The sequence below is a fragment of the Brachypodium distachyon genome, chromosome 3 (genome assembly GCF_000005505.3).
Source record: "Brachypodium distachyon strain Bd21 chromosome 3, Brachypodium_distachyon_v3.0, whole genome shotgun sequence".
Taxonomy (NCBI): Eukaryota; Viridiplantae; Streptophyta; class Magnoliopsida; order Poales; family Poaceae; genus Brachypodium; species Brachypodium distachyon.
Genome location: NC_016133.3, coordinates 50763146 through 50787719, shown reverse-complemented (window position 1 = coordinate 50787719; position 24574 = coordinate 50763146). Strand labels below are relative to the sequence as shown.

The 24574-nt window shown below is 47.8% G+C and overlaps 1 protein-coding gene and 1 pseudogene across 1 annotated transcript; both read left to right on the top strand.

Annotated features, from left to right (window-relative positions):
- The first annotated feature begins 181 nt into the window (after window positions 1-181).
- Window positions 182-16106, top strand: LOC100823077 (annotated as a pseudogene).
- Window positions 16107-17401: 1295 nt separating this feature from the next.
- LOC100826445 lies at window positions 17402-24489 on the top strand. Its single transcript, XM_003569904.4, has 10 exons — window positions 17402-17766; window positions 19198-19432; window positions 19614-19694; window positions 19781-19950; window positions 21138-21280; window positions 21353-21530; window positions 21633-22230; window positions 23307-23419; window positions 23502-23745; window positions 23958-24489. Exons 1-10 carry the CDS (start codon window positions 17417-17419, stop codon window positions 24183-24185), a joined length of 2340 nt encoding a protein of 779 aa, XP_003569952.2. The 5' UTR covers window positions 17402-17416; the 3' UTR covers window positions 24186-24489.
- The last annotated feature ends 85 nt before the right edge of the window (window positions 24490-24574 follow it).

The window sequence follows — 24574 nt, the reverse complement described above, 5'->3', positions numbered from 1 at the left end:
ACAGAAAGGTGATTTAGGGTTTGAACTTTCGGGAAAAGTTTTAATTTGCTTCCGCGCAATCATTCACCCCCCCCTCTGATTGCCTATCTCGATCTCACAAAAACCTTGCTCCCGTCGTCGACTCCAGTCGCCATGAAACCCTAAGGCCACCCTCCTCCCCAATTTGCCACTGCCCTCCCCGATGCAGGCCTTCGCGCGCCTCTACTCCTCCGCCGCCTCCAGAAGGGGTAACCAAGCGGGTTCTAAATGGGGCGCATACTTGGGTTAGTGCGCCTCATTTGGCGGCACATTACTGTGTTCGAGCTGATGTTTGGTTCCGTTATCCCCTTTGTCTTCAGTGATTGCGGGCGTCTCTTGTGCGGTCACAAGGCCGTGCTACCGGACATGGCGAGGGAAGGCACACGAGGCTCGGCTGTCGGCTCAAGAGCCACCAAGGGCCCGAAGAGGATGTCAAAGGATGAAAGGAGGAGTAAGATAGAGAAATATGTTGAGTGGTAGGTGTCCTTAGCTCACATGCATCCACGATTAGTATTATCTTCTTATTTTGCGTTGATTTGGCTTGGTTTTGCATCAAGGCTTGCCAGTTTTGTTCTGCTTCAGGTGTCGGATTTGAAAGGTAGAAACCAATAGGACAAATGTAGAAGGACTCATGCCTAATGTGTATAAAAAGTCTGAATAAAGGTGGCAATTGCACTTAGCTGCTACGGAATAGCTTCCGGTAGGATCTCATTCAGTTGGTGCTCACAAGTCTTATACCGGGTGCTTCTTTTTAGTGCAGTTATCAGGCATCAAATGATGGAAAATTTCTGACAATAAAAAATGTTCGTCAACATGCTGGCGGGTCTCACTACACAGTGAGGGATGTACTTCACAAAATGATGTATAATCAGACAAAGTTGCTGTTAGCTCATTCTAAGGCAGCCCAACTTTACGAGACAACTGAGTGTGCTGAGCAATCAATGCCCAAGGAGGACAGTGGAAACAATTCATTTAACCCTCAAAGATTCAATGGAAAACAGGATCCAGATGGCACGCTTCTCTCCCAGAAAGATCCCGCCACTGGCACTATAATCATGGAAAATGTCCATTTCCTATTTTTCCTTTATTTCAAAACTATACCCTTGAGTGTTTTATTTCAGATTAGCATTTCCTTTTTAGGTCAGTATAACATTTCAACTGGAAACATGATCCCAAGAGTGTCTTGGGTTTATTTTTATATGCCTAATATTATGATGTTCTGCAGACTGAACCAGGAAGATCTCTAGAATCACAAGACTGTGCTGATTACAATGGAAAAACTAAAGTTGTCAAGCAAGTTTTGTACACTCCAGATGCAAAATGACTCAATGATATCATAACAAGCATAAATTGACAGCATGAAGGTTCTAATGCTACACGCTCCAAATATTCTTCAACATCATTATTTTGTATTGAGTCAAGATTTTGTTGCCATTTTTCTCAAAATTTATCGTGCATATGCAGACTGAAGCTTCTGCATCTATTGAAATGGTGACTAATGCAGATTATGGAAATTGTCAAGGGGAAGCTGAAGTAAACAAGTTACATTTGAACAATGGAGAAACTGAAGTTGCCAATCAAGTTTTGTACACTGCAGATGCAAATGTTTCAGTAATTGACAGCATGAAGGTTCGAATACTATGCACTCTAATTATCCTCCAAGATCGCTATTTTGTACTCCCTCCGTCCCATATTAAGTGACTCAAATTTGTCTAAACATGAATGTATTTATATACTAAAATACGTCTAGATACATGTAATAGAAAGTCACTTAATATGGGATGGAGGGAGTATGTGGATAAGATCTTTTAGGCATTTTTCTCAAAATTAGCATGATATGCAGATTGAAGTTTCCATATCTTTGGAAATAGAGGCTAAAGAAGATTCTGTGGATCGTCACGGGGAGACTGAAGTTAAACATTTGAGCAATGTGGAAAAATTGCAGAATGCAAGTGAACCGACTATTTCTGATCGGATTGGAAGTGACAAGGTGATCAAGGGAAATGTACTTGACATGTATTACCTATTACATGCTAGATGGCTATATACTTATATTGATACTGCATCAGATAAAACATGCAAGTCATTTTTTATACATTATTATTTAAGTAGATATGCTTGCATCATTATTATTTAAGTAGATATACTTGCATCATCCAGTGATTTTGGTTATAATCAACATCATTTATCCCTGGAGATAATGAGTTCCTGTATTTCCCAGCAAATGGTAGATTTTGCCTGTCAGAGCTGAGATTCCACCAATAAATACCATGTCATTGCTAAATCATATTGACTCTGGTCCTTGACAAATACTTCATTTGTCAAGCTTCGGGAACTTGTGAGTTGTGACTTGATAATTTTTTCCAGAAACCTATCGAATATCTGACTGGCTTAGGATTCAGATGGGTTAGCCCATGGGTCTCGGGGCAGTTCCCAGCGTGATACTGCCAGCCTGGTAGAGATCAAGCAAAATCTTAACCACTGACACTCTAGGAACTAGTTTTGGACATGTTTAAGACCCCTGATTGGGGTTCAGAATGTAAGACAATACTGCATAGTATTTCAATCCTTCTATGGTGACCATTGAAGTTAACAAATTCCAAGTTCAGAGTATGCTGAGCAAATTTTAGCATAGAGTAGTTTGACCTAATCATTTGATTCGAAAGCTCAGATTTGTATCCCCTATTTCCACTAGGTTTATATCAATTTCATACAATTGCTTCCTTTTGTGTTGGCCATTTTGCTTGATACAACATGTTGGGTATTTTAGTTCTTTTTGTAATTGTTAATGATGGATGTTGTTGTAGTAAAATAAAACCCTTATATGGGCCGGGCCGTAAATCCTATGTGGTGACGACTAAGTCAACATTCCGTAAGCACGAGTCAAGACACCTACGTGGCGCGGTCAATCTTATGTGGCAAAGAAAGACTAGTCAACGAGTCAAGCCTCTCATGCCATGGTCAAATGGTCAAATGAGCTAGAGTAGGGGGGCAAGAAAGGTGAGAGGAGGGGGCCCTAGTCCATGGTGGACCATGGACCAAGCCCTACTTTCCTCACATGGTGCACCCAAAGGCTATGGACCAAAGGAGCTACTTTTACCATTTTGCCCCCACTTTTCTGTCTCCCTTAAGGGTGGGCATCGTCTTTTGTCATGGACCCCTAGGCTATAAATACCCCCCATAGGGGCATGTATCATTCACTCTCACTTGAATAAATTCAAGGGGAGAGGGCTAAAGAGCCTCTTTGAGAGGAGCTCTAGTTTTGGGATCTCAGGAAGCCTCGTTCGGCCTGAGTCCGAAGGAGAGGGAGTCGGGTTAGAGTCCTAAGGGTATCTCAACCTCGCTACTTGGGAACCTCGTTCGGCCCAAGTACGAGGCGGCCCCTTTCGACCTCTCGCTAAGTGTTTCGGGGAGCTTCGATCGACCCGAACCCTTTGGCTAATGACCCCCTCGAAGCCTCTCCTAACATAGGACTAAGTCGCACCCGCAGGGTCGACTGAACCTATTCAAAAAATATCGACGTGTCAACTTGTCCAAGTGTACAACGACCTTCGCTATAAGGCCGGCGTACATGCCCTACTTTTATACTCGTAGTTGTGCCATCGAGCTTTGGCACCCCTTACTCTAATTGATGTCGGGAACAACAACAGTGGCGTCGACCGTGGGGAATCCTCGCCGCAATTGAAGATTTAATGGCCCCGGTGAAGCCTACTTCATCGGGTAACCAACTTACCGCGAAGTCTACACGGTTGAAAACAAAGAAAGCAAGTGCCTCGGGGGCTCCCGAGGAAGAAGGAAACCTCACCAATCCGGACGCCGCCGCAAGCATGGTCGCCACGACGGAAGTCGCAGTCGCCCCTCCGCTACCGGCCGTTCCGAAAGGAACTGAGGCGCTCGAAACCGTCGTAGGCGGTCCCTCGACACTCACCAACGTAGTGGCAAGGATCGGCGAGCTGCCTACTGTTGCCACCCCATAGAGGATACGGAATACAGGTGAATCTTTGGATGAATTCTTTGCACGCTTTAATAAAATTCTCAGCAACTTACGTGCATTAGGTGTTACTTATACTGATGCTGAGGCTTCTAGGCAACTTTTGAGTGCATTAGATATGTCCAGATGGGAGATGAAAGTTACATCTATTAGAGAATCTACTGTCATGAGCAAACTTACACTTGATATTCTGTACTCAAAATTGAAAACTCATGAATTAGATATTCTTGCTAGGAGAACCGGTTCCAAATCAATTGCACTTGTTACTAACCCTGGCAGATCTAATGATGGTACTTCTACATATTGTTATGCTCTGTCTTCTTTGTCTCAACTAACTGATGAACAGCTAGAGCAATACCCAGAGGAAGAATTGGCACTCCTCACCTCTCGTTTTACACGTGCCCTTATTGGTACACGTTGGGTTTTTAAAAACAAACAAAGTGAGGATGGTGTTATTGTTCGCAACAAGGCTAGGTTGGTTGCTCAAGGTTTTACTCAAATTGAGGGTTTTGATTTTGATGAAACTTTTGCCCCTGTTGCTAGATTAGAAGCTATAAGAATTTTACTGGCATTTGCTGCATCTAAAGGTTTCAAGCTTTATCAAATGGATGCTAAAAGTCGCGCACGCTCAACATAAACCTCGCTTTGCGGGTGCTCCGCAAGCACCCCTTGTTCCTCCCGCCGGGGTCGAACAAGGCGGCCACCAGGTACCACCTCAAGCCGCGCCTCGCGGAGAACGAGACCCCAGCGTGCACAGAAACAAGCAAGTGGCGGAATCCGGAGCCTGTGCCGACGGCCAAAGGAATTCCTGTTGACGCTCCGACCCTCCAAGAAAACGCCGTGATCATTCTCCGAGTGACCCCTCCAGCGAGGAAAGCGACGAGGGAGGACCTCGCCACCGGAGGAACCAAAAGAATCGGCCGACTTGCAATCCGCTCACGCGGAATATCCAAGACGCGCCTTTTCCACCAAGGTTCAAGCCACCCACAATACGGCCGTACGACGGAGAGTCAAACCCTCTTCAATTCTTGGATGTCTACTCCACCGCCATACGGGATGCCGGGGGAGGTCCCGTCGAGATATGCAACCTTTTTCTGCTCGCGCTCACCGGAATAGCGCAAACTTGGTTTTACAATCTGCGGAAAAACTCCGTGCACTCGTGGGAACGCCTCCAAGAGGTCTTCATCGCCAACTTTTAAAGAAACTTCAAAAAACCCGTGCAGGCTCACGAGCTATACGCCATGAAACAAAAGCTAGGGGAATCCCTCCGAAGCTTTTTTCATCACTTCGCGAAGGTACGAAGCTAAATCGCCAATCCGCCGTCGACCACCTTGATCGACGCATGCATGCAAGGCCTTCTCCAAGGAGAAGTGAATCGGGCCCTAAGTCGCAATCCTCCAAAGACGACAGAGGAGCTCTATCGGATCTTGCAGGAATACGCCCGAGGCGAAGACGGGGACATTGCCAAGAAGGACGCGCCACGCGCCGCTCCCGAAGGAGCTCCCTCGCCAGACAAACCCCCTGCACCTACTCCGTCTTCCAAGAAAAAGAAGAGATGGGGGGAAAAGGGCGCCAGCGACCAAGCCCGGAAAATCTTCGTCGTCGAAGGACAAGCATCGTCCCAAAAGACTTGGCAACCCAAGAAGACACCTCGTCCGACCGAGGGAGGAACTGGAAGATGTCTCATCCACAACTCGGGAAGCCATACCACCGAGGAGTGCAACACTCTCATCGCGGCCCGTGAGGAATTCCAAGCACGAATGCAGGCCCCGCACAAGGATGAAAAAACTGTCGAAGCTCCGCGCCCCGCCAGCGTCCTCGTGGCTGACCCGGCACCTAAGGAGGACAACCTACCATTTCAAGAACCCGCGCATCACGTCGGAGTGATACTCGGGGGCTCCGCCACAGGCTGGGGATCGAAGCGGAAGCGCAAGGAATATGCTCGCGAAGTTAATGCCATGGGAACCTTCACCCTGACACCGCCACCAAAATGGGCAAGCGTGCCGATCGCCTTCACCGAGGAAGACGCCAAGGGGATACGCTTCCCGCACGATGATGCCCTCTTCATGACGGCGATCGTCACCAATTGTGAGCTCAAAAAGGTTCTTGTAGATGGCGGAAGCTCCGCCGACATCCTATACCTGAGCACTCTGAAGAAGCTGATAGAACCACAAAGGGGATACAAGAACGGCTCGTTGCAGCCCTCCCTTTATCCTCCCACCGGCTTCGTACCGGGGAAGTCCATTCAACCGCTCGGACAGATTGAGCTCCTCACGACGTTCGGGGACGCCACAAATCATCGAACTGAGCTCGTGTGCTTCGACGTGGTAGACATGGAAGCCTCCTTTACCGCCATCCTCGGGAGGACGATGCTAAACCGTCTCTGCGTCGCCGTTCACCACAACTTCTTGTGTATGAAGATCCCGGGTCCGAAAGGCGTGATAACAGTCCGCGGCGAGCAATCTTTTGACTGGAAGACCCTCTACCGCCACGAGACCAAGTGCGCTGAAAAGGGAGAATCATCCAAGAGTATCAATATGCTTTCAAATGCAGGAGCATCCGCGACCGATCACCCGGAGCGCTACATCCCTAAGTCTCTCCTCGAAGGAGAACTCAAGGAAGTACACGTCTCCCAATAAGACGCCACGCGCACGGTGAAGATCGGAGCCGACCTCCCGAGCAAACTCGAGGAAGAACTCATCGGCTTACTTCGCAAGAATTCCGATCTCTTCGCTTGGTCACCTTCCGACATGGGAGGAGTCCCGCGCGACGTCATGGAGCATCGCCTCGCCGTAAGACCCGACAAAGCTCCCGTAACGCAAAAACTTCGGAAACTCTCCACCGAGCGATGGTCATCAAGTAAGAAATCGCCAAACTTTCTGACGCCGGACTAATCCGAGAATTTGGCATTTCGAGTGGTTAGCCAATCCTGTCTTGGTAAAGAAGGCCAACAGCAAGTGACGAATGTGTGTCGATTTTACCGACCTGAACAAGGCATGCCCCAAGGACGACTACCCGCTCCCTCGAATCGACCAACTGGTCGACTCCACGGCGGGATGCGAGAGGTTGAGTTTCTTGGACGCTTATTCAGGATATTGCCAAGTCCACATGGCCGAGGAAGACGAGGAAAAAAACTAGCTTCATCACTCCCATCGGCACCTTCTGCTATCGCAGGATGCCTTTTAGTTTGAGGAACGCCGGCGCAACCTTCCAGCGCCTCGTCAGCCTCATTCTCACGGAACAATTGGGGAGAAACGCTGAAGTGTACGTTGATGATGCTGTCATCAAAAGTCAAATTGCAGGAACCCATCCCCAGGACCTGCAGGAAACCTTCAACAATCTCCACAAGTACGACGTAAAGCTCAATCCGGAAAAATGCGCATTTGGAGTTCGAGGGGGAAAACTCTTAGGCTTCCTTGTCTCCCAACGGGGGATCGAGGCCAACCCGGAAAAAATTCGAGCCATCCTGGAGATGGAACCTCCTCGCTCCGTCAAAAATGTGCAACGCCTAGCGGGAAGAATGGCGGCCCTAGGACGATTCGTCGCCCGGTCAGCCGAAAAGGGTCTTCCTTTCTTCAAAACTCTGAGGAGCCTCGACAACTTTGAGTGGACCAATGAAGCTCAAAGGGCCTTCGAAGAGCTCAAGACCTATTTGTCGACCCCTCCGCTTCTCACGAGCCCAAAATAGGGGGAGCCTTTGCTCCTGTACCTCGCCACGACCCCTGTCGCCGTAAGCGCAGCACTCGTGAAGGAAGAGGATGGATCCCAACGCCCGGTGTACTACGTAAGCGAAGCTTTGGGAGGAGCGAAGGGTCCATACACCCAGATCGAGAAGATCGCGTACGCCCTCCTCATGGCCTCTCGAAAGCTCCGTCATTACTTCATGGGCCACACCATCATGGTGCCAACTACCTTCCCACTCAAGGAAATCTTCGGCAACAAGGAGGCCACCGGAAGAATCACCAAATGGGCAACGGAATTGGCGAGAACGGCCATAAAATCCCAAGTCCTAGCCAACTTCGTGGCTGAGTGGCACGCCCCACCAGCCTCGCCCGAAGAAATCGCATCCAAGACCGAGCCCCCCGAACCACATTGGATAATGAGGTTTGACAGCTCTAAGCGCCTCGACGGTACGGGGGCTGGAGTTATACTCATCAGCCCCGAAGGCCAGATCTTGGAGTACGCCGCCCATCTTGACTTCAACGCCACCAACAATATGGCAGAATACGAGGCGCTACTTCTCGGACTTCGGCTGGCCAAGGCCATGGGAGTTCGACGCCTTCTCATCCAAGGAGACTCCCAATTGGTGATAAACCAAATGGGTAAGTCGTATCAATGCCTCGATGAAAGGATGAAGAAATACATCGAAGAAGTTCGCAAGATGGAACGGTATTTCCTGGGCATGGAGGCTTCCACGAGGAGAAAATCACCTGGCGGACAGGTTAGCCCGAACGGCCGGTTCCAAAGAATCACTGCCACCGGGTGCATTCTTCGAAGTAATTCGTGCCCCATCCATAAAGGAAGAAGCCGACGCCCTTGACGAAGCCAGCATGGTCATCAACACTCCACCCTCTTGGATGACACCGATTATCCGCGCCTTGAAAGGCAAGGTGGATGAAGAAGCAGAAGGCCCAAGCGCCAAAACTCTGCTCACAAAAGCAAAGATGTACGTCCTCCTCGACGGCATCCTATACAAGAAGGGGGCGGCCGCATTGCTTAAGTGAATAACTCCTGACCGGGGAGTCGAGCTTCTCTTGGAAATCCATTCAGGAATATGCGGCCACCATCTTGCGCCAAGGGCCACCGCGGCAAAGGCCTTACGTCAGGGATTCTATTGGCCCACCATGGTGCAAGACGCAATCATCATATTGCGAAAATGCGAAGCTTGCCAGAAAATGGCTAAGTCAATCCATGCGCCCGTGACTTCCCTGAAGAATATCCCGATAACATGGCCATTTGCACGCTGGGGAATGGACCTCCTCGGGTTTTTCCCCGCATGCAACGGGGGCTACAAGTACCTCGTGGTGACGATTGATTACTTCTCCAAATGGATAGAAGCAGCGCCGCTCGGCAAGATCACGTCACAAGCCATTCAAAAATTTTCTGGGAAAACATCATATGCCGATATGACATCCCGCGAGAGCTAACCGTGGACAATGGCAAACAGTTCGACTGTGCGGAATTCATCAAATTCTGCGAATGCCTTGAGATCAAGCTGCATTTCGCATCCGTAGCTTACCCCAAAAGCAATGGCGCATGCGAAAGGGCAAATGGATTAATCCTCCAAGGACTCCGTCGAAGGGTAGAGCACACGGTTAGCATAGCAAGGGGAGCATGGGGAGATGAACTTGCTAGCGTAGTTTGGGGCATACGCACCTCCGTAAGCCATTCCACGGGCCGAACGCCATTCTCTTTGGTGTATGGAGCCAAAGCAGTTCTTCTCACCGAGGTTGAGTTCCGCTCGCCTCGGGTCAAAAGGCTCCAAGAAACCACCCCAATGGCCTTCATCGAAAATGAAGAGCATCACAGGACGGCCGTCGATCTTGTGGAAGAAGCTCGTGACAAAGCCCTCATGAGGCACGCCGTCTACGAGCAAAGCGCCGCACGCTTCTACAACACAACGGTGCGGGAACGAGCCTTCTCCCAGGGAGATCTCGTACTGAAAAAGAATGTCGACCCAAAGCTCCAGCGCAAACTCGAACCTAAATGAGAAGGACCATACCGCATTGCCGCAGTATTGGGAAATGGTGCATGCCACCTCGAGAACATGAAAGGGCAAAATCTTGTCCATGCCTGAAACGGCGACAAGCTCCGACGTTTCTACGCCTAAGGAGGACCTTCAAGGGCAATCCTTGCCGCTCCCAAAAGGAGATCATCAGCGCCCAACCATCCTCTTCCCTACGAAACTTCGAGGGATCATAAGCGCCAACGAGGCCGCGTCTACATAAGGCTTGTAATTGTCCATCGGGCCATACCTTAAGACAAGGAAGTAAGGATAAATAAAGCAAGTCCTTGAGGAAAAATTAAGAGTGACACGAGACACTCACACGACTCATTGTCGTAAAAGAGCCGTTGCCCCTGTGCCGCTCATCGAGGAACGCGAAAAGGCCTCCGTTGGCCCGAGCATCCGCTAAAAATGTCCACGGACATAGGTCGCCACTAGCGACTTGTTCCTTGGTGGATCCTAGCGTGCCTCGAGGCCATCCGCCAAGTAGAACCAAGTCCCCCGAGGGCCGTAAGCTCCTGAAAACGCATTTAAGGGAAACCGTAAATAAGCGAGTTATGCATGAGCTTACTTACCTCGGAGAACCATGCTACCTGTGTGCGAGACATCGTGCGTGGGCCTGCATGATACTAACCGGGTTAAGGCTCCATAATAATCGCGGGAAATCATAGCTTCCTGAAGTCCGAAGAGGAAAAATTCCGCATGAAATTTCCCGAATGGCAGGTCGAAATGACCGGATCACTACCGACATATTGATAGCGACCCTCACATGGGTACTAGGACCCATGGCTCGTAACCATGGCCTAAGGCACCGAAGCCAAGTCGTATCCCAACGGCGACAGCAATTGATGACACCAAAGTGTAATCATAACGAACGATCGCGAGCTGTATAAACTGAGGAAATATAGTATTTCACAAGAAGGAAACATAGTACTCCGAGAAACACATGTTGAGCCAAGTTAACATTTTCGATAATGTCGACTACATGGTGAAACATAAGAAATATATGCTGAGCTAAGTTAACATTTCCGATAATGTCGACTACATGGTGAAACATAAGAAATACATGCTGAGCTAAGTTAACATTTCCGATGATGTTGACTACACAGTGAAGCATGAAACACAACAAAAAAGTTGCCTTACAACCTGTACAACTAAAAGCCTAAACATGCTGACCATGAGGCTAAGTCAAGTGGGGATATGCAACGTCGCATAAGTAAATAGCTGAGTTACATCACCACCTCCGAGGGCAACGAGGCTCACGCCTCGCCGTCACCCTCCTGAAGAGCGGGCTCAAGGCAACGCACGAAGCGTCGAGCCCGAGCGCGAAGAGGAGCACCCTGGTCTGCGAGAAACTTCTTCGCCCCGTGAGACATCTCACCCTCAAGCCCGCTCATCCCGGCACCGCCGTCCAGGACTGCCGCAACCGCCGACAAAACAAGTCGAGCACCCATACTCAGGAGGCACTTCTTCACGGTAGGCTCAATGAGCTCCACCTGGGAAGTAAGCACCCTGCTCGCCTCATCCACCGTGCGACACGGAGGAAGGTCTGGCGGGGAAACGCTCCTCAAGCAAATCATCGTCTCCCGAATCTCGGTGGCCTGAGCAAGCAAAAGCGAAACCACCTCGGGCCGACGATCCGAAGGAGGGCGAGCACGAGAAGCGAGCATCGGGCCGTCCCTCGCTACAACCAACTCCACCTTGAGGGAAGCAGCCTCCGCTCGGGCGTGCTCCCTATCAAGGTTGGCCACCACCAAGTCCTCCTCGACGCGATGAGTCTTCGCGAGCTCGTCCGCCTGGCGCTCCTCAGCAAGCCGAGCCCTGGTCTCCATGGCCGCGAGCTCCGCCGAAACGCGGGAAAGCTCGGCCTCCACGGCCTCGCGCTGCACCCTCTCCGAAGCCAACTCGCTCAAGGCAAGGGTAGACTCCGCGACCCTCGCACCTGAAAGCAAACCAAGAAAACCATGTCAGAATCTTCAAGGAAGATCGACACCGCCAAAGAGAAAGGCACTCACCCGAGGTAGGAGCTTCCTCCTCAGGACGCTCGTGACCGATGGAAAACATCGGGGCGCTCGCATCGCTGGCACTGGTCAACAACTCCGCCACCGAGTCGCTCCGCAGCTGAAGCCCTGTCTCGTGAGTGAAAGCCTCAACCTCGTGGCTCGAAGGAGGAAGCACGTGGTCAAGTCCAATCTTCCCCTTCATGTAAAAGTCCAAGGTCACCCTCAAAGGGGACCTCGACTCACCCACGACAGGATCCGCCGAATCCGCCGGGGCGTAGTCGTAAGAAGGAGAAGGAGTCCGAGGAGCCTTCCTCTTGCATCAGCTCGACGGACGAGGTACCTTGGGGACCGGCGCAACAGGCACCGCCAGGCCCAGCACTGCCGTCCCCGTCTTCACCTTCCCGCAGGTGTCCCGCAACTTGGACCCTACCGCCAGCATCGACGGTGTCGCCAAGCGGGAGTAGCGATCGCCCACTCGAAGGAGGCGCTCGAACTTCGAATCCTGTCGCATTGGCACCATTTTCCCGAAGCACTTCACGATGATGTTGTGACATCCCCCGCCGCTGATCTTGGTCTCGTAGCCATGATGCTCCAGCCCGCCGTACGGTCCTATCAGCTGCACGGCCCACAGCGCCGCCCTCTCCTCGGAAAACGTCGCTGAAAAAAGACAAACCCAAGTTGTTAAGTACCACTGCAAGGGAAAAACAACCAAGGCCCGAAAGGAAAAAAGAAGTGACACTCACGTGTGGTGATGGCTTGTGGAGGACGGAAAGCCCGAGGAATCCCAAGCTCGGACCTCGGACGACTCCTCATCATGAAACGCCCCGCCATCACCATCTCCTCCATGAGGTCATGAAAGCTCCTCTCGGCAGACACTTCCTTGATCTTGGTCACTTTCCAAAGGTCGGTCGACCGAAGCTCGCCAGGGTGAGGCACCTCCCTGAGGCCTCCAGCCCCCGAGTATCGAGGAAGATCGCCCGAGTGTCCAAGTCGTGTCTTCGAAGCCCAAAGAAAAAACCACCGGGACCCCCACTTGTCAAATAGCTTCACCGTGCTCCTTCCTGACATGAGCAGAAAGTCGTCTCCAAAGCCGGGATGAAGCCTCAAGTTCACCGAACCAAAGGCGCTCAGGGTAAAGCTGTCGGGAGTAAGCGACTCTCTCACCTCCACGGTGAAGTAGAACAGCAGCAGCTTCATCGAGGGCTCCTCGTGAAGCGTCGTCTCGCACAGCCAGCAGAACACGTTCAGCTTCACGATCGCCGAAGGGTGAAGCTGGGCCAGCTCGATGCCGTACGTCTCCAAGAACTCCATCAGGAAGGGGTGTACGGGCACACACAAGCCGGCATGGAACCAAGCCGAAAACACCACAATGCACCCGGGACGCCGCTCGTGGTCAAGCTTGAACTCCTCCCCGTCAGGCAAGATACCATCCCCCTTAGGGAAATATCCCGCCTCCTCCAGCCGGACAAGGTCCTCAGGGCACGTCGAAGACGGGAGAAGGTAGTCGTGGGCCCAACCGCCCTCCATCGGAGCCGTCGGGACCACCGGAGGATCCCCACGCGGACGGAAGGCAACCTTCTTCTTCCTCGACGGTCGATTCGCCGCGCGCTCTGCCGCGGAGCCCTTGGACGGCCCCTTCTCGGTCGCAGGAGCGACATCAGGACCCGCCATCTCACCTACGCAAACAAAGATTCAACGATGATTAGACGGGATATGAAAAAATATTCAAAAGATTAGCAAAAAGAGAAAAGAAAGGGGAGCGAAGCTCCCTGGGCCGCTCAGCCCGCGCAGGTGCAGGAAGGAGGCCAGGCCTCCAAGCCTTCGGCCGGCCCAAGCGAAAAGGAAAAAAGAGGCCAAGCCTCATGGGCCGACCCCCTCGGCCAGCCCACGCAAAAAAGGGGAGAAGGGGAGCCCCAGGCCTCCGGCCCGCTCGCTCCCCGGCCCGCACACTGTAAAAAAAACAACAACAGGGGAAGGCCCGAACAAGCCGCGCCGCGCGCGCCCTGCCGATGAGCCGCACGCGCCCTGCCGCCTCGCCGCGCGCACCTGTGCCCCTGCACCGCACGTGCCCTGCCGCTGCGCCCTGCAACCGTGCCGCACGCGCCCCGCCACAATACCACGTGCGCACCAAGGGCGCTCGACGAAATGCCGAAGGGGCTCGCCGGCGCACGAAGAGGCCGATCTCAGGTATGAGAACTCTCGCCTCACCTTCACACGAACAGGAAAGAAGCGGCCAGCGTCAAGGGTCTCCCGGGAGGACTTGAAGACAGCTCCTACACCTTGCTCCAAAGGGCCTCGCGCGCGCGCCTCGCCCCCACGATGCCTTGACGATGACAAGCTTTCGTAGCTGCTCCCCAGCAGCCAAGACAATCGCCGTGGTCACCAAGACATGGCTAAGAGCACCTACAAACACCAAGCCCCAGAGAAATCTCGGACGACGCCGAACGAGGCTTCGGCACCGGAGAAGTCGGACAAGGCCGGTGTGAAGCTCCACCACTGGCCCTTGGTTCCATTTTATAGGCCTCAGGGAGTCCTTGGCGTTTGGGCCGGCCAACCCAAGCTCGACACATCACCGTCCTTTGTCACAGTGCATCAAGACAAGGAGGAAGAAAAATGGGCAAGGGGAACACCTCCTTTCCCCAAAAGAAGGCCTAGCCAAGGGAGGGCGCCCCCCTCGCGGGCCCGGCGTCCCGGCTGAGCCGGCGTCACCGCCCGTGACGACGCCGCCTGCGAAAAGGTAAAGCGAACGTCGGTCCCTCCTCCTCCTCCCGTACAGAGGAGGAAGACGACGGATGGCCGTCCGATCCAGGGCATCCCTCCGCTCGGAACCGTCCGATTTCACTTAAGTGAAATCTGAACCGGTATCGGGCCTAGGTGGGCCTCGGCCCAGCAACAGCCCATGAAACCGGCCTGCGTAAAAAAAAGGGGGGAAGAGGAAAAAAGAAGCCCGCTCACGCCGGCCCAGTTCGCGCCCGAGGCGCACGCGGCCAGCTCAGTCAGCCCGCGCGGCCGGCTGAGGTGCGGAAATTTGCCAATTAGCCCGTAAATTTGGGAAAATAGAAACCGAGCCCTCAGAAATTTTGGGGAGACCCTCAGGGTCCCTAATTTTTGCAAAATGGTCCCTCGGGACGCCGGTTTTCTCGCAAAGAGGCCCCTAGGGTCCCGGTTTTTGCTAAATACCCCCCAAAATCCATTTTTTCCCAAAGAAGACCACCGAAGGCATGGAATCACCCCGAAAACAGCTCCAAGGCTCCTTTTTTGCAGGAAAGCCATCGAAGTACCATTTCTTCTCGCAAACGGAAGATCTCGGGAGTCTCGCATCGAAGGTTGACCCGAAGGCATTCTCAATGCCTCCAGCTCAAGGAGTCTACTGTTGTAGTAAAATAAAACCCTTATATGGGCCGGGCCGTAAATCCTACGTGGTGACGACCAACTCAACATTCTGCAAGCACGAGTCAAGGCGCCTACGTGGCGCGGTCAATCCTATGTGGCAAAGAAAGACTAGTCAACGAGTCAAGCCTGTCATGCCATGGTCAAATGGTCAAATGAGCTAGAGTAGGGGGCAAGAAATGTGAGAGGAGGGGGCCCTAGTCCATGGTGGACCATGGACCAAGCCCTACTTTCCTCACATGGTGCACCCAAAAGTTATGGACCAAAGGAGCTACTTTTACCATTTTACCCCCACTTTTCTCTCTCCCTCAAGGGTAACCATGGTCTTTTGTCATGGACTCCTAGGCTATAAATACCCCACATGGGGGCATGTATCATTCACTCTCACTTGAATAAACTCAAGGGGAGAGGGCTAGAGAGCCTCTTTGAGAGTAGCTCTAGTTTCAGGATTACGGGAAGCCTCGTTTGGCCCGAGCCCGAAGGAGAGAGAGTCGGGTTAGAGTCCTAAGGGTATCTCAACCTCGCTACTTGGGAAGCCTCGTTCGGCCCAAGTACGAGACGATCCCTTTCGACCTCTCGCTAAGTGTTTCGGGGAGCCTCGATCGACCCGAACGCTTTGGCTAATGACCCCCTCGAAGCCTCTCCTAACATAGGACTAAGTCGCACCCGCAGGGTTGACCGAACCTATTCAAAAAATATCGACATGTCAACTTGTCCAAATGTACGGCGACCTTCGCTATAAGGCCGGCGTACACGCCCTACTTTTATACTCGTACTTGTGCCATCGAGTTTTGACATCCCTTACTCTAATTGTTGTCGAGAACAACAACAAATGTAATGGTCATTTTCTGTGTCTGTTTTTCTGTTGTGCAGAGAAGACGACCCTGAGATTAAGCACCAGGGTTCAGCGAAGAGAAGTCTTTTAGGGAGCCTAAAATCTTTTGCCTCTGGGATTAGAAACTTTTGGAAAAACACGTAAATTTTTCCCATTTTATCTTGAAACTGTAACACACATGAAGTCTCTTTGTCTATCATTTCGTGAGCCTGGAGCAACTAGTGAAGCTTTGTGAATGGGACAGAGTTAATGATCTAATTGGCCCTTGCTTAGCATTTTATGACCCTGAAGAACCTGTAAAGTTTTATTCTTACGGTATCGAGCATTGATCTAATTCTGATCTTCTCACGTTACTAACAAGCTAGATAAAAGCATTTTAGCGTATCCAGTATCCACAAGCTGTTATTTGTTGTGAACTTGTGATGCTTATTGTCAATAGGATGGTAGGTAGCTTGCTTTGTTAACCTATTTCCGTTCTAGCTTTCTTTGACACATATTGTTTCCAAAGAAAAATATTCAGTGCAAGTGAATATTTTCATCATTATGACACAAAAATGCTTTAATAACAGTGCAATTATTTCTCCTTATATCACTGCACACGCTGAACCAAGTAAATATTCTAGTTCCAGTTGGCTTATATACTTTTTCCTAAAAACGAGTCATTTTATCATAGAAATAGAGTCGGCAAAATCCTATGTCTCCATTCCTTTGGCCTCAAGGACATAGGAATTCTAACATAAGTTAGAACCTCGTTTTTTTTCACCCGAGAAGCCAATGCATCTTCTCTGTCTAATTCCTGTAAAATACTTATGTTCATTTCCTAATGCATCATCAAAGACAACACTACAAAAATTCATGTGTTATCAAATACCGTAGGAATTCAATGTACACACATTTCAATTCCGTGTTTTTCTTATTCATACATTTTCTAATTCCTACAATCCAAAGAAGCTCTTAATCGCCTTGCGACCAGGACAAAAACCATGGGTCGCGAGGAGGAGCACAACATGGCAACCGCCATTGGAAATGCTCATGGCTTATTTGGATCATAGAAATTAGAAACGACATGAATAGAAAAAACACAGGATTAAAATGTCATGTACATTGAATTTGTACAAGCTTTCACTGTAGTGGTGTTTTTGGATGGTGTATAGGAAATGAACATGAGAACTAAAAAAATTAGGAAGAGAGTACAGAGACAAATGCATTGGATTTTTTGAAGGAAAAAAAATGAGGTTTGACCTCGAGTTTGAATTTCTATGGAATCGAGGCCAAATGGATGGATTCCGTATAATTTTGCCAACTCCATTACGATGCTCCAAACTTCCAAAGGGCTCATCTAGGGATTACAATCTTTCACAATTTCCTTTAAAAACCCTCCTAATTATTTGTCGTAAGAAGCAACCGGGACTATCTCGCCACGTCAGCTGGTCCTATCGGCACCTTCATCCTACATGGCCATGGAGCGCGCGATGCGCACACCTGGCCTTCATCGAACCGAGGCGAGCAAAGAAGAGGCAACGAACAACAGCCGGCAGAAAAGCCCCCAAAACAAGGGGGGAGAAGCTTCCAGTCCAATCAAGCCAAGGCGTCAAGGAAGGCAGAGCGAGGGCGGCATGGGGATCGTGGAGACGTGGGTGCGCGAGAAGCCCATCCGCACCTTCCTCGCCCGCCTCTCCCGCCACCCCGCGGCCGCCTTTATCGCCTCCTCCGCTGCGGCGGCCGACGGCGAGAGCGGCGTCGACGATGGAGGAATCCCGCTGCTCTCATCGATCGCCAACTCCGTCGTCTCCCGCTGCTCCGGGTATTGCCTACCGAACCCGCAAATCCGCTCCCGTAGTAGTAGGGATCGGGGATTGGAGTTCGATTTAAGTCATGTACTGTTTGCTGGTAGCCTCACCCTCAAGTACTCCATAACTTGGTAGAATGCTGAAAGCACGCCGAACCTTGGCCGACCACTAGCCTCGAATTCGACCGATCCATTTGAGGTGTACAGTAGGATGCTCAATCCATAGCTGAAATCAGCTTAGGCTGCTCAACACCTATGATTGGTTGCTGTTTGTTAATTTAATTTATGTACATAGCATAAACTATTTTAGTTTGACATGAATCTATGGTGCTTCAATGGGGTTTTCTGTTTGTGTTCCGCTGAGTTGTACGAGTTTCAGGGGTCCACATGGTTATTATGGCCATTGCCTTTTTTTCTTTTTCTGTTTTTCTTCGAGAGGCCATCGACTTCCATAACATGCATAGGCCATACCTGTAATTTCAACTTCTGACATTTTGCTAGGCTACACATTTAATTGATATATTTTGCATCTGTCAAGATCTGGTAATGAAAAGAATGGAACAAGCAGCATAGTTACACCACGACTTGGTTAATCAAAATCCAGCTGCTATCTAAAATTAGTTCATATAGACAGGAGAATGCACCAATTTGGGTGCTGATTTTTTTCTTCGAGAGAATACAAAAGCTTTGCGTCTCGATGCATTGGTAGATAGAGAAAATTGTTCGCAAGCCTACACGTAGGTCAAGTACAACTACAGTACATGCCACACCCTTAAGCACTAAGTTCTGCCAGTAGTGGCGTTCGGAGGCCGGATGGTGGATGCTCCTGCTGCAGGCCACAGACGCGCCTCCCCACGGATGTGTCCAGCAATGAAGTGATGCAGGACATCTCCCTGTCGAAGACAGCTCACAGTGTGAGCATTATCAGCGAGGATAAGCCATTCTTAACGACGGGGACGTGGAATCAGTCATGCTGCCCCTAGCTGATGAAATCGTCTCCAATGGACAGAAAGCGCACCGTAGATCGAATCCAGAGAGCTTTTTTTTTCCGGAAATAGAGAGGGTAATAATAGCTAGTTATTTGATGGACATGAATGTCACACTTGAACACTTTGCTCATATGCCTACACGTTATTGCTAATATGCAGTGCTTACAATATCTGGTCTTCTTGTGAAAGGGATGAAGTAAGCAGCACAAGTTAGCCACAGTTGAAACTGCTAAAGCTGCAGGCTCTTTTTTTTATCAAGTCAAATTCTATGCTTTGGGGAATTCAGCAATTATCCTAATTTTTGGGGACATAACATGACTCTATTTCCTCACAAGTGTTCCACTCATGTACCATTTAGTTAACGTTGCTGTGATATCTGACAAGTTTCTACTTAGTGCCACTCAAAATGCTTAGTTCTGAAGTGAAGTGCTTAGTTTCCTCAGTTTTACAATTTCAGGATTCTTGCTGTTGAAACTGAAATGTTGCAGAAAAGTTTTGAGGCTGATTTCCCTGATAATTGTAAGGAACCCAATACATATGCAAAAGAGCTGTTGGAGTACTGCTGCCACAAGGCTCTTCATGAAGTAACTACACGTCCAGATTATTTGGCTGATAAGAATCTTCGTCGTTTAACGTTTGATATGATGCTTGCATGGGAAAACCCAGGTGCTGGGGATGAATCGCTAGACAATGTGAGAAAACTTAATTGCTGCAGTTGGTTATAAATGCCATTTTTTCTTTGTCCTTTTATCAAATGGTTGCTCTCCGAACCAAAAATAAATCAATGGTGCCACATCTGTATTTTCTGAAGAGAAATTCCACAGAACTAATTTATGATATTCATCATACTTTCTAATTTATCCTGATGGCCAGGATTCTTCTCTGCCTGTGGAGATTGAAGATCAAGACGAGGGCTCAATTTTTTATGCAAATTCCACAAGTTTGGCTGTTCAAGTTAGTCCTTTTTACAAAACACCGTTTTTTATTACCACGTTTCTTCATGTGCCTGCACATGTTGATCTACTCCTGTTCATTTTTAGGTCAATGACATGAAGACAGTTGGATTAAGTGCTTTTACACGAATAGCGCCTTCATGCCCAATAATAGCTGACTTGGTTACTGTCCACAATCTGTTTGATGCGCTTACAAGTTCATCTAGTGGCCGGCTACATTATTTCGTATACGACAAATATCTCAAAAGTTTAGACCGGTAAGAAATACAACTATATAGATTATCAAACTCAGTATTTATTTCCCCTGCCATTTTTAGTGTCTTCATTGAATTAAAGTAAATTTCATCGACAGTCAATAAACTTTTCCAGCACACACTATTTAGTCACACTTCGGAAACCTCAAAATATGGTACTTAAACTTGTTACGCGGGTTCATCTACGGTCACTGGCTCATCATTGAGCATTTTCTGTCTTTGGCAATCTGCATCATATCCTCATTCCCCGATGCACTCCCTCTGTTCCTAAATATAAGAATTCCTAGCTTTGTCCTAAGTCAAAGTTCTTCATGTTTGACCAAATTTATATGAAAATTAAAGTGACAGAATGAATAAAACTAATTTGAAGCTCTCGATGTTGGCAAATTTTTCTATAAACTTGGTCAAACTTGAAGAAGTTTGACTTAGGACAAAGGTAGGACTTCTTATATTTAGGAACGGAGGTAGCACGTATTATGCTGACGTGGCATACACTGATCACTTTTTGTCAAAATTTGTCCGTTCAGCGTGCTAAAGGAGGGTCTGGCGGGGCACATGCGGGGTTATTCCGTCTTTTTGTTGTTGCAAAAAATATGTAGTGAAAGGCATAGGGCGCAAGGACCTAACTGAAAAAACAGAGGCGGAGAGGGCCACGATGCCAGTATTGCAAAAAAAAACTCAGGATAACCCATGTGCTCTCTGACCCTTTCTTTGCCGCGCTGTATGGTCAAAACTGGCCAAAAAGTGGCAGCTTATGCCACGCCAGCAAAATACGTATGCCAGTGACCATAGACGAACCCATGGAACAAGTGTAAGTGCTGTATATATTTTACACTATGTTTGGATGTAGATATTCAGGCGTGGAATTGGGAATTGGAATTGTCCAACCTCCAATTCTGATGTTTGGATGGCTACAGAATTGAGGCATGGAAACTGTGTGAATTCCAACCTCCAATTCTGATGTTTTCCAAAGTACAGTGATTAAACTGGGAACTGGGTGCACCGAATAAATTCCGGGACTGTGGATGATTTTTACTTTTGAATCAATTCATAAATATCTCTGCATCTGGAGTTGCACACCATTAGGTGTTCTGTTGTAGAACTAATACTGGACTGGTCGTGCTGTATGATATGAATGTATGGTTGGTTCAATAAAGGCATTAAGAGAACCATGCATGTTAATTGTTTAGGGTATGCAACTCTGTGAAAGGAATCATGCAGTCACCACTTGCGTCAAGTTTTCATCTTGGTGTCGGGGAGTGCATCTTAGCTATTGATGGAGATAGGCCTATTCATCCTGTTTTGCAGCATATTGGAATATCGGCTTGGCCAGGTGATTTTAGTTGGCTTCTCAATTTGCAGGTTCATTTTGCAAAGCCATTAATATTTCCATTCCTTTTGGCAGGAACATTGATCCTTACAACACATGCTCTCTATTTTCAGAGTATCAGAGTTGCTTATGGTGATAAAATTGTTAAATATGATTTAGCAACAGAGTCAAATCAAGTGATTAGGCGTGATTTTACCGGACCACTGGGTGTCCGCCTGTTTGATAAGGCTGTGATGTACAAATCAAGCACGTTGTAAGTGTTGAAATGGGAAGGATTCTCTAATGCATATATTACTGAGCACTGTAGGTGTACTTTCATGGGTTTGCTTCAAATCTAACAGCACCTTATTTGCAGAACAGAACCAATTTATTTCGACTTTCCTGAGTTAGGCGGTCCCTCACGAAGAAACTATTGGTTAGCAATCACTCGTGAAGTATTGCAGGTGAATAAGTTTATCAGGAAATTCAATCTTGAAGGTATTCAGAGAGCGGAATCACTCTCAAAAGCTATCCTGGGCATCTTGAGATACTCTGCTGTCAAAGAAGCGTTTCATATTGCTCCTTCTCACTTGAAGACAACACTCACTTTCAGCTTAGCAGAAAAGCTCCCAAAAGGAGACATGATATTAGAGGCCCTATATAATAACTACCTTCAACTGTTGGACACTCCGTTGAGCCATTTGGCAACTGAACCAGCAGTTGACAAACAGTTGCAGACTCATTCTGTACCATTTTCGTTATATGCTCTCTCTAGAATGGGATTTGTCTTGCTGAAGAGAAAATATGAAGCTGAAAAAGAGATAAGCTTTTGTGCTGTTTGCATTGGTGTAACAAAATCTCTGGAGGCTGCTTTGGAAGAGTCATTTTGTTACTCTGAAAGAGTAGAGGCAGCACGTGCCACAGTTGACCAAGTAAAGGTGGAAGGTCTTGATGCAAATCTTGCTCTAATGGAGGTGTGTTGATAGTGATCAATTTACATTGTTCTTTCCTGGATAGATCTTCAATGGCTTTTAGTAAATTCCATAGAACAATGTTTTCCATTGCTTTGGGTTCAATAGATAATATGTGTTTGGATCTGCTACATGTTTTAATTCTTGAATTTTGACATGGGTTTTATGCTCTTGGCATCATATGCACCTGTAATTGGTTCAAAACTTCAAATACCTGTTCATTCAAAAACCAATCTAAAAAAATGTAGTACACTGCAATATACATGCGCAAATATGATTGGGGTGATTTTCGAATATGATTATACATTCACTGCAATATAAATTAACATATTTTGTCCTTTTCTGGGTACAGTCTACAATGGTCATTTTCACAATTTTTCACAAGGGCACATGTTCTCTTGCTATGACTTTTGGGGAAATCTTTTTGAAGGGCATGTAGTGCATCAACTCGATAATAGTTACATATGATCCTGAGAGCATGTTCTAGCTTTGTCCTAAGTCAAACTTCTTAAATTTTGACCGAGTTTATAGAAAAATCTATTAACATCTGCAACTCTAAATTAGTTTAGTAAATCCATCATGATATATATCTTCATACTATACTTATTTGATATTGTAGATATTAGTAAATTTTCTGTAAACTTGGTCAAACTTTAAGAAGTTTAATTTAGGACAAAGATAGGACATCTTATATTTAGGAACAGAGGGAGTAACACCGTGCACTTTTTACATTGTTCAAGATTCCAAGCCTATTTCGCTGCTTATTGAATAGATTCATGGTTTGCAATTTTTATCGAGGATTATTTGACATATCTTTCCTATTTTGTTCTATAAGTATGCATCCATGAATGACAAACAAAATAGGAAGGAAAATTCTTACTCAAATAGTGTTATAATGCTAGTGCTGCATACCAGAGCATTTGTCATATACTGGTGCTCAGCATCGACAGATTTCCAGTCTGTCAAAAGTTCATCTAGTTCTGCAATGCGGATTCTTTTCCTTGGATGGTCATCAACTAAATGTATAATGCTATACACCAGTATTGTGGTTTGAGTTCTCATGGATTACCATCTTGCAGGAGCTACTTTTTTCGTTCATTCAAGCAGGCAAACTTATTTACTCTTTAACTAAGTGGGAAGATCCTGTGAAATCGTTTTTGTTCCTAGCTTTCATCCTATATGTCATTCAAAGGTATTTCGTTGTGGTTGTTGAATCTTATCAAGTATGCTTGCATATATTTCTTTGCTTAATATGTGTGTTCTTTGTTATGCAGTGGGCTTGTCAGTTATGCTGTGCCCTCTATTTTCATAGTTTTTGCTGTTGCTATGCTTTGGCATAAGTACACTGGAGAAGGAAAATTGTTGGAAGTGCTTGAAGTAAGACCACCTCCAAGTAAAAATCCTGTTGAGCAAATCTTAATCTTGCAGGATGCTATATCCAAGTTGGAAGATGCTCTACAGGCTGTGAATATTGTTCTTCTCAAGTTCAGAGCTCTCTTGTTTGCAGCTGTTCCAAAGGTGTGTTTTTTCTGCTGCTTTCGAATATCTTGATAGGAATAAAAGTCTTCCATCGAGAGACAGCCTAGCAAACTCACAGTACATCCATATACCTATGACAAACAATCTCTTGACATGCCTAATACTTCATATTCGTTTTATAATTTGACTTAACTTATTGATAACATTTATTTGACTCCAAACGTTCATCTCCATCTTTTCCCTATGCACAGGCAACTGAATTGGTCACAGTGGCCCTTCTTGCTGCAGCTGCATTTGTAGTTTTGATGCCTTGGAGGCATATGCTCCTGATGGTAGTCCTGGAGGTTTACACAAGAGAGATGCCGCTGCGGAAGCAGAACACAGAGAAGTTCCGCAGACGAATTAGAGAGTGGTGGGCTCGTATTCCAGCTGCTCCTGTACAGATGATCAGACCTAACGAAAACAAGAAAACAATATGACAATGAGCTCTGCAACCCGTTGCAACTAAAGCATAATTTTTTGCCTATCTCCTTGGTTTAACCTAGACAACTAACCTGTATAGATATACCCCTGATTACCCTCATTATTACAGTACACTGCTACTGATAACCCATGATTACCTTTAAAAAAGATAACCCCTGATTACCCATGTAATGATTGTGTAGTGGCATTGGTTTGGATGTACAAAAACTACAAGGAAACTACAAATATTGGCTACAAAACCTGTGTTCAATTTCGCATACAAGTTCTGGAGATAAAGCTTCTGATAACACAGTTGAATGATGTCGAGCGTTTCTTGTTTTTCTTCATTTCGTGTGTGCTTCTCAGTTCACACTAGAATACTAGATCATGTTTTCTGCTTTGCGGT